Source organism: Ruditapes philippinarum, unplaced genomic scaffold (genome assembly GCF_026571515.1).
Source record: "Ruditapes philippinarum isolate M1 unplaced genomic scaffold, ASM2657151v2 ctg12_1_1_1_1, whole genome shotgun sequence".
Taxonomy (NCBI): domain Eukaryota; kingdom Metazoa; phylum Mollusca; class Bivalvia; order Venerida; family Veneridae; genus Ruditapes; species Ruditapes philippinarum.
Genome location: NW_026861084.1, coordinates 419,855 through 430,865, shown reverse-complemented (window position 1 = coordinate 430,865; position 11,011 = coordinate 419,855). Strand labels below are relative to the sequence as shown.

At 32.0% G+C, this 11,011-nt stretch overlaps 1 protein-coding gene across 1 annotated transcript; it reads right to left on the bottom strand.

The window, feature by feature from the left end:
- Positions 1-4,936: 4,936 nt before the first annotated feature.
- On the bottom strand, positions 4,937-6,229 carry LOC132714474 (uncharacterized). Its single transcript, XM_060697371.1, has 2 exons — positions 5,970-6,229; positions 4,937-5,754 (listed from the first exon to the last, which is right to left on the bottom strand). Exons 1-2 carry the CDS (start codon positions 6,151-6,153, stop codon positions 5,306-5,308), a joined length of 633 nt encoding a protein of 210 aa, XP_060553354.1. The 5' UTR covers positions 6,154-6,229; the 3' UTR covers positions 4,937-5,305.
- Positions 6,230-11,011: the final 4,782 nt, after the last annotated feature.

Sequence of the window (11,011 nt, the reverse complement as noted above, 5' to 3'; positions counted from 1 at the left end):
ATGGACAAAAGTGTGCAATTTTTAGTTCTTGAATAAATGCCTAATAAAATGAGTTTACACTGTGTGACTTCAGCTTTACTTCAGATCAAAACATAGTATTAAAATTGGTGTTTAGGCCAACTGTGTAATATCATGATAATTGTCTGTCTCTGTGTCTTTGTGTTAGGCTCTTCTCTAAAATAGATTAAGAATGCTAGCCCTTTTATATGATTTATATAAAAATTATCCAAGTATTTGTAAAAGTCATTTTGTTCCAACATCAGGCTTTGATTTATCAATAGTACATACCTTACCATACCATACCTTGACAGATGATGATACTTGTTTTGTATGACCTTATCGTTGGGCTCCAGTCAGACATGATGTTCAAGTAACGGCATAAACATCTTTTGAGCATTAGAGAGAGAGAGAGAGTAATTGGTAAACTTTTTTTCTGAGAGTTACGAGTAAGTACAGCCATAGCCGTTTCAAACAAATTTATGAACAATTTTAGAAATTCAAAAGTGCATGTTGTTATGTTGGTAGTTTAGTCATTTTATGAAAAACACAAGAATTTGTAACAAAATTACCAAAGTCCCCCGCCTCGGGGAAGTCTTTATATGAAGCATAAAATTGTGCTATTTCAAAATATTGAGGTATGGATCTCAGGACTTTCAAAAATTCAAAAATTATGATCAATGCTAGATCTGCAAATGCAACAATATGTTTATTAAAGAAATAAAATGATACATAGAATTTAAAAATCTATCATATCAAGCTTTGACCTCTAAGTGTCCTTGACCTTGGAGGTAGGTATGCAGGTGTTGTGCAAGACATGTCATCTTATTATTGTAACTATTTGTACCAAGTATTTTCAAAATCCCTTGAACTATGAAGAAGTTATAGATCAGACACAAAATATACCCTATAACAGACTATGTTAATCGTTGACCTCTAAGTGTGACCTTGGATGTAGGGACCCATGTTTTGCGCCTGACATATTGTCTTATTACTGTGATTATTTGTGCAATGTATTTTTAAATCGCTTGATCTATGAAAAAGTTATGGACTAGACACAAAATATACCCTATAACAGACTATGTAAATCTTTGACCTCTAAGTGTGACATTGACCTTGGAGGAAGATGTGCAGGTCTTCTACTTGACATATCGTCTTATTATTGTGAATATTTTTGCCAAGTTATTTCAAAATCTATTGAACTATGAATAAGTTCTAGATCGGACACAAAATATACCCTATAACAGCCTATATTAATTTTTGACCTGTAAATGTGACCTTGACCTTGGATGAAGGGATGCAGGTGTTGCGCATGACACATCCTCTACTTATAGTGACTATTTGTGCCCAGTATTTTTAAAATCATTTGATCTATGAAAAAGTTATGGACCGGACACAAAATATACCCTTTAACAGACTATGTTAATCTTTGACCTCCAAGTGTGACCTTGACCTTGGACGTAGGTGACAAGTTTTTGCGCATGGCACATTATCTGATTATTGTAAATAATTGTGGCAAGTATTTACAAAATCCCTTAATAGATAAGAAAGTTATGGACCGGACACGACATATACCCTCAAATGGACAACATTGACCTTGAATGAGCAAGTGCGACTTTGACCCTGGAGGTAGGGGTCTGGTTGTTGCGCATGACACATCGTCTTATTATAACAAACATTTGTGCCAAGGTATTTCAAATTCCTATGATAAATGACAAAGTTATGGACCGGACACGAAAGTGTGAAGGACGGACAGACAGACGGACGGAGCCTATTTCTTCGAAAAGGCGGGGGACAATTAGTCCTCTACATCATGTTGTTAAACAGATAGGTATAACAGTAAAATTTTATCACTGTTGCCTACAGATAGCCAGCTTGCTGCTAGTTTAACTAGATATCACTTACACAAAACAAGCTACTAAGAAATCTCTGAAATCACATTATTTGTGTTCTACATCTCTTAGATTGTAATTTATCGCTGTGGAAGTAATTTATGGTCGATGAAGAATTAAAACCGTCAATTGTGTTGATATTTAGCAGACTGTTTTTTATTACGATTTCACATTAAAATCTAGAAATAAAATTTTTATTACACAAGATTATCAATTTTATGATACTTTTTAGTGTTCTATTGACATTTAAAAGTTTCAACAGACCAATAAATATTTTATTTTCAGTGCAGTGCTGTTAGGGTATAGGAATTACCTGTGTTAATATTAACTAGATTTAAAGCCAACAAACCGCGAATTTTTTTCATGTATTTGACAAAATTTATCACGGTCCGAGGTTGTAAAGGAATTGTCTAACCTCAAACTCATATCCCTTCAAAAACTGGCACAGAATATTCACCGACTACGGAAAATCCTAACACCTGTCACAGAACCCAGGAACAGATTGATAATGTATCCTTTCAAATGCTTCTATGTTTACAGCTGTTCAAAATGTTCTTACTTACAAATTTCTGCCGAACAGGGTAAAAATGCAGAGCTTCACCAAAAATTTGTTTTCTATTGATTAAAAATTTTCCGTTAAAGGTCAACCATATAACAAAACAAAAATAAATTAAATGTGCAAGCTCGGAGTGCTTCACACTTAAATAATATTCGGATAAAGGGAAAATTACGGCAGCATCCTTGTTACGTACGGAATAATTGCTAAATATAACATTATTTATGGCATTTGTGTTTAAATTTCAGTAAAAAAAAACAAGATAAAATCTTCCTTTTATCATTTGCTTAACTACAAAATGATAATACGTCTCTAGAGTATTAAACAGACTTGGAAATCAGTTGAAAGCGGGCAATAATATAAACTATATGCTATATTGAAGCCTTTTTATTGTTCGCAAACCTAAATGTTTAGATTGTGTCAAAATGGTTTAATTTAGAAATGAATTTTAACTAAAGATTACGGAAATACAAATTCAGTACGTTCGATGCTAAATCTTAAGTTTTTTTATTGTTTTAGGCGTTGGTCTAGTAACAAGGCTTTTAATGCCTCGCTATTTTTAAACTATGCAATTCAGAATATAATGTAGTTGTAGAAATAGTTTACAGCTAGTTATGTAAATTTCTTTTACTTCTGCTTCTCACAAACCACAAATAGACAAATAAATTTATCGTTAGGGTGAGATCAAAAATGAAACAACTGAATGGTTAATATGTTTAACATGTTTCATGAGATTTTGTAAACATATAAATAAGCAAATAATATTACTATATCAAATTATGAAAATATGATCTTTGACTTTTTGCTTTTGTTGAATAATACATGACAATAATTCTCATCACTAAATTCATCAAGGTTTTAAAATATAACATGCAGTTGAATATCTGTATTATATAATCTCACTAGGTAAAGTTTATCGAATATGAAAAATAATATTTAAAAAATGTTTTTACATCTTGTCAGCATCTGGTCAACACTTTAGATGGGGAAATGAATAGGTTAAAATTATAAAGTTAAATTCAAATATTGAAATCAATTATTTTGCGCATATTTTGATTTATAGGTTTTAGGTTTTGAATTACAAGACCTGATGATATTAATCGACATTAAACCTTCGTCGTCTACTACAGACAAAACAATTTACAATGTATGTATATGCTAGATTTTCTTAATAAACACACAATTAATAAGTACTATTAAGCTATATTCCTGTAATAAAAATGATAAATTACAAATCTTGCTGTATCAAATGGAGCAATGGTCCGTTTAACGTAATATTCCGGCGGCGTCGAACCCAACTCTGTTTTCAGGTAGAATAATTAAAATGTTTGTTAAGTTCAAAAATCTTTTTTTTTCTTACTAATACATTTGCAAAATATTACCTCGTTTTTTATAATTTCAAAAAAAAAAAACCAACAGGTATATGCGCGGCCAGTCGGACAACCGTAGAGAGTTGTTAGCAAAGACAGTGTTTCTGTAACCCCTTTTATTACAAAATGTATTGTTTTAGGTTTAAAATCACAGTACCTTGCTGTGATGTTAAATGGTCACATAAATACCGAGTTTCTGATAAGCTTGTTTGAGTGTTTGTGCTTTAGTCATGTGTTAGAAAGAAAGGGGAATGTTTTTTAAATTCATATGATGAGTAACAAAAGAAAATGAAAATTAATAAGATTCATAAGCTGTAAATCATTCAATTCTGAGAAATTTATGTTTATATATTATCATCTATTAAACATGTAATCTTATTTATCTTCATTCTGGAGTCACACTTTAAATTGAGCAAGTATGGGTCTATGTTTTTTGTCTATGCGTATTTACATATTCACCTTGGTCAAACAAAAACGATTCTTGCAACACATTTACATATAAGAAAAACACCTTCTGATAAACAGCAACAAAAACGACTTTTGTAGCAACAAGTATTAATAAATATTTCTAAAAGTACATTTATAATTATAATACGGTTGATATGTTACAACATGATTTTAATTAGAGGTTAATACTTGGTTGCTGCTCGCCAACATGCGATAATGGCCCGAAGATGTCCATAATGGCCTGAGGGCCGAAGGCCCGAAGGACATTATGGACTCGAGGGCCATTATCGCATAATGGCGAGCAGCAACCAAGTATTAACGTCTTTAATACCTATGTTATTATATATATATATTTTTTTTTTTATTAAACTTGAAATCGGAATTTCGTTCACTTAATATATATGTATTGTCCTTGAAATCGGAATTTCGTTCACTAAATATATATATATTGTCCGCTATATTTTACAAGGCTAGAAACTTTTATATATGCGGTCATATCTTTCTTGTAAGCAAATAACTTGCCCATGAAGGCAAAAATAGATGACAAGATAAAATACGTGTCTAGCATTTAAATTCTTGTAAAATATGATAAGTATAGTTCATTAAATAGTAAAAAATAATAAAACGACTCAAATAAAATTTAAACTTTATTTCATTTACACCTTTTATTTCATTTACGCATTTATTTGTATATCTGCCAACAAAATCTCGGGAAAAAGAAATATTGCAAATGTAAATAATGTTTCTTTTTTTGTCAATGGATGCGCTGACAAATTACTCAACCTTAAACACTATATCTGTGGATACAAAAAAAAACTGATCTCATATCAGTAAATTGTTCATTTGAAAGATTAGCTTAAAAATGATATTGACAGGCTGATTGAAAGTACAACCACTGAACATGGACTGTGGTTGATTCCTAAAGTGAGCCATGGTAAAAGTGCTGCCTGGACTCTGAGAAACGCCTACATTCAACCTTGGTGTTGCTTGAACTTCTTCATATACTTCAATACTTTGAAGTGTTTTTTCAACTTCCTGGGAAACTAGTTAACTAGTTCACTGTCGTCTATTTCATCAGTTCTGAAGTTTGTTTCACTTGTCCCAGGTGTGTCTTTCTTTTGCGGTGCATGTAATATCTCCGACAGTTCCTGTTGGCGTTCAATGCTTAGGGAATGGTAATGGTTAAGTGACTGCAAATTTTTATGACCAGAAATTTGAGCAACCTCTCTTGGAGGGACACCTTTATCTAAAAGATTGGAAATGAATGTCTTTCTTCCAGAATGGTTTGTGTGTTTTCCACTGAAATCGGCACTTTCACTTAGAGCTTTGGCAATTGTACCGAGGGAATCTTTTCCCATAGGACAAGTGTTAAACCAATTGCCCTTTGTTTGCCAGTATCTATTAACTTGCAAGTAGAACCTACTCTCTGGGTCAACTGTTGGTCTGTTTTCCTTATAAAGCAGGTACATTTTCACGGGACAATGAGGATCATCTGTAAAAAACAACATTATTATTTCAGTTTGATTTCATTTATTTACATTTTTCAACACAGTTAGTTTCTAAATTAATAATTTTATCAAATATATGTCACGTTTGTTATAATTGGTATAAGAAAACTTACTCTTATCTAAAATTAAAACTTTTTTGAAAATATATCTATAATAAGTTTGCCTTTATAAAAAAAAATAATTACTAGATATGGCTTACCTTTTTCTTCCCATAGTTTAGGTTTAAACATTCTTGGCTCATCATTTAGACCTTTCCTGGTCTTGGTTGCCCTCTCTGTAAATTCAAGATATTGCCGCCCATCTGTGCCATTCGTCTTTCGCAACTCAAGGTCACCCCATAACATGGTAACATGTTCCTGTCTTCCTCGCAAGCCTAGATGCATTGTGTTATTCAACCAGATAGTTGAAATAAGAGCTTTTGGGTTACCTGAAATCAGTAATAAAATTAAAATAACTTCAAATATTCATTCTACATGATCTTTTTAAATTCATTAGTCAGGTATGTAAATTATTATACAATTCTTTTTATAGGACTTAACTATTCTTTACCGAGTCCGTAGTAAATTACGGCGTTTAGACCTACTCACTTGTCAAAGTTGTCGCCCTTTACGGTTACTAAGAAACATGTAAACAAATATCTGTCAAACATACATGTAAATTTTTTACCCAGGAATTAACAATGCTTAAAGTAAATAAAAACATTGTTGAGTTAAAATAAAAATGTGACGGTTTTATGTTACTCATGTACAACTGTATTTCATGTTGAATATTATATACTGTAGACTAGATGCAAATAAATAAATGAAAAATATGAATAGCCGAGGAACTTACTTCCGCCTAACAGTTGCTTCTCGTAAAGAGTCTCACTTTCTGCATTCGTGTGTAACCTGTGTATCGTTTTCTGTTTATCACTGGTATATTGTATCCTCCGTGTTATGTTGTATTTGGTTGGTATTCGCCTAACTGTGGTAATGTTTTGTATAGTCTGTTTCGTATGAGAGGTCACTGTAAGTTGAAAGGTTGTATGAATGTGTTCACTAATATTTCACGTGCATGACCCTAAAATCCCCGCGAAACATTTTCTTGCTTAAGTAAAATATTTCCCTTCGCCAGTTCCACATTATACGAGTAACTGATAACTTACTTTACAGTATAGTTGTTGATAAAAGTAGTTACTTATTATAGTAAACTTGAACATCATTTATGGAAAGTTCTTGTATGCTGATCCTGGCTCGTTTTTGTATGTCCGACAATAAAATGATGAAATAGAAGCAAGTCTTCAATCATTTATCCCCGGTTACAAATGGCTCCCCGACGATGAACTACATACGAGCTAGGGTCGATGGACAGTCTTTCACAACCGCTCCAGGTACGCCCCAGCCGAGAAAACTTAACAGCTTTTCAAGTTGGAGATAGACGGATGTTGTGACGTTGGCACGTACCGGTACAACTCTACGCATCATAATGGTATATTCCCCCTGTCCCCTTTTAAAGAGCTCTTTACCCATTATAATGTTCCATTTTATAAAGCCCAAAATTCTATAAACTGTAGAAAACTTACGTTTTCTAGCCCTATGTAATCAAGAAAGGATCGCCGTGGAACTATTTTCATCGCGGAGGACGACATATTCAACTATGCACGTGCAGGAACTTTAGTGTGTGTGTGTGTGTGTGAACTTTATTTTGTGTATTTGTACATGTATGTGTTTATAGTGAAAAGTGTGTATATTTTATTGGATTAAGGATGTAATGTAAGTACTCTTTCTATATAATTATTTTGGTCACTTCGGTAGTTAAATTTTGAAACTGTATTATAATCTACTTGTGTACTGTACAGTTTATTGACGTCAAAGTTAGGCTATCTTCAGTTAGGCATTATTCGTTTCAGTACAGTACATGTAAATTTTTGATATAAGAAGATTTTTCTTTCCTACGAATATTTTTGTTTGCTTGTTTTCTTGACATCTATATTAAATTTTTGCTATTTCTTTTTTATCATTTGATAAACTTACATATATCATTTAACAGTAAAGTTTTATTGTTTTAAATTGACAAACAGAAAGTTAGGTTCGTTTACAATAGAATACACATTATATTTTTGAGTGAATATGTTGCGTAAGTAAGAAGTATTTTTTTATACAGTTGTAACAAATATTGTCTGTACATATAGATGTTTGTGTTGAATTTTGTGTTTGTGTACATATCATGGTTTAGAAACCGTTTAGCATAGAATTTAAGCAAAGTTGATTTGTTCTGGTGGTCAACAGTAACCAATGATTTGTATTAGATGTACTTAGTCCGTGTCCAATTTTTCCCAAACTCTCTCCCAAACCACTTCCATACTAATACAATAAATGCACTCACGGTATGAATGAAAAGATTGAAATGGTAACCGAGAAAAATATCGTGTTTGGTTTTATTTTTTGTCGGAGTCGGTTTATTTGATCGTGTTTTTGATTGACCGTTTGTGTAAAACGGACTATAGATACAGGTATTGAATAGATCAATTGACCTAGTTTGTAGAAAAAAAATGACGTATGTTACAAATATTTTCCCACGCTATGTTGATCTAGTTCTAAGACAATTCTTTATTTTGATGTGACAATATTTGGAGTATGATTGATATAAAAGTTGGAAATTAAGGTTTAAAAATAAAAAAGGGTGTAATAATAACAGGAAATAGTTTGAATACCAAAATAGTGTAAAAAAAAAACAATTATTTTTTTTGTGTTTTAAATATATTGATTTTTTTTATTTTGAAGTTTGCCCTATATTATCCAATATTGACCCATATATACATGAGTTCATTATAGCAGAGTGTTATATTGATATTAGTACATAGCTGTAATTACATAAAGCTGTGATTACTATTTGATAGCATAGTGCTGTATATTTTAAGATACTTTATAGTCTACTGATACTAAAAAAAGTGGATTCAATTCAATAACATGTCTGAAGAAGGAAATAAATCTAGCTTGGATAGCACTTCTCCTCAGCCAGATATTGAGGAAATTTTGAAATTCATTGAGGACAGATATATGCTTATACCCAAGACTAAGCCCCCACATATTAAAGATACTATTCCGTCCACATCTACCATACCAACTGTGCCATTTCGTCGCTTGAAAACTGTAATGTTCTATCTCCAAATTTTCAAAAAAAAAGTTAAATACACAGTTTGGTCCGTAATGGGATGTTCTATCTCCTTGGCATGTTATATTTGTGTAACAAAGCTTCATAGATAAATTACAACAAAACCATTCTGTTCTATCTCCACAAATTCAGTGCGTTTTGCAAGATAGACTGTTCTAACTTATTTGACCATACATATCATCGATACATGTCACATGACCTGTGAGGCATATGCAACAGACTGTTCTAAGTGTATTTGACCGTATTTTATTTTAAAAACACAGTGTTCTAAATCCAAGATATCGAATCAGGGCATAGCATTTAAATCACGTGATGGCAGGACGCCCGCCATATTGTACAAATATTTTGAGTATACTGGTTTTGCAACGTTTGCTGTTGATTTCCTATATATATACTAAATGTAAGTATTGATTAATATCATGTTTTTATTGATAAACTCCAATCAGTGACAATTATTTTACATTAACTGCAAATATTTAAACACTACTTAAAACTAATCACGCTTTCAAATGATTTCGGACGTGTTTTGTTTTCGGATAGAAACACATGTGATCATACGATTTCATCCAAATATTTGTAAACAAGAAATGGGGTGATACAACAAGTTTTGAACTTTCTTAAATAAAGAAATTTATACACATTATACATGTATGTATTTTTTGAGTGCACTATTTTACTAAATAATAGATAACTTAAAGCAAAACATTTTTATACCAAAGTCAATAGGAAGAAACTTAATTCCTTTCAATATCTTTGTTCGCATTGTTATACATTTTCGAATATCTGAATGTATATGACATAACGCTTGTTATGTTTCGTACATGATCGCCATTTGCACATAACTGTTTGAATATAAAATAATAAATCTTCCTTCTTTCAGGTCTCTTCAAGCAAACCTGTTTACACTGCCGACTGAAGTAATTGCCAGAATTTTGTCATACCTACGTTTAGAAGAACTTTTAACAAACACAAACAGGACGTGTAAAGCATTCAATAACATAATTACTACTACATCATACCTGTGGCGAGAATTTGAATTTGACAATCCTGTGCAGTTTTATAAGGGAACTCTGGAAAGAATTTTTCAGCATTCCAGAAAATTTGAAAGTTTTATTATTCCCGCAAGCGGCTACAGCTATCTTGCTCCAGACATTGACTTTTTATTTTCAAAACACTTTCAAGGGAACAAGTTGTACTGGCTTAATATCAGTCAATGTCCAATATCTACATTGTGTTTTTTGAAACAGTGCCTCAATTTACAAATACTTTCTGTTGATGGTTGAAAAAAACTAGTAGATGAAGACTTTTTAGCTATCCGATATTGCAACAAGATTGATCAACTGTATGTATCGTTTACGAGAATTTCCCCTAACACTATTATCAAGATATTAGAACAAAACCAGTTGATAGTGCTTGATGCTTGTGGGGTGCAGTTCTCTTTGGAACAATGCTCAGCTGTAATGGAGACCAGCAAATCACTTTTGTTCTTTCATCTATCACTTCGAGATGAGTCTAGTGAAATAAGGGCACAATTTAAGAGGGAATTCATAGATATTTATAGAAATTGTAATTTTCACTTGTATAAAAATGAATCGCAGTAAATATACTGTAGAAGAAGCTGTAGCAATTTTAACAGATGATAATATTTCAGCAAATGAGTTTGAAGATAAATTCAACAGTTTTTTGGACACAGCTGATGAAAATGTAAATTCTGACGACAAACAAAATGCTGACTCAAACAAAGGTAAACATCTAGTTAACACTGAAAATTCTATGAACTGTTCGAATTTGGACACTGAATCAGAAAATGTCGCACAGCAAGATATTGAAAAAGATGAAGGAAATGTGCTTATTGAAATTTACGTTTTGGATCAGCATGTTGACGATGAAAATAATTTTAGCAAATTAGATACAAATGATAATTATTTAAACAATCATGAGCTAATTGAAAAGTCACCAGATCTGGATTGTACATTACAAGATTTTAACGGCCAACTAAATAATGATATCATTAGCGAAGCAGAAAAGATCAATGAAAATGGCATGCAGATAAATGAAACGGATATTGAAAGTCAAAAAATAAGAAAA

Bases quoted from the DNA above. Each gene is read 5' to 3' on its own strand.
- LOC132714474 (XM_060697371.1), bottom strand. From the start codon at position 6,153: ATGCATCTAGGCTTGCGAGGAAGACAGGAACATGTTACCATGTTATGG. The intron at 5,755-5,969 runs GTAAGCCATATC...TGTTTTTTACAG, and splicing joins TAAACTATGGGAAGAAAAAG to ATGATCCTCATTGTCCCGTG.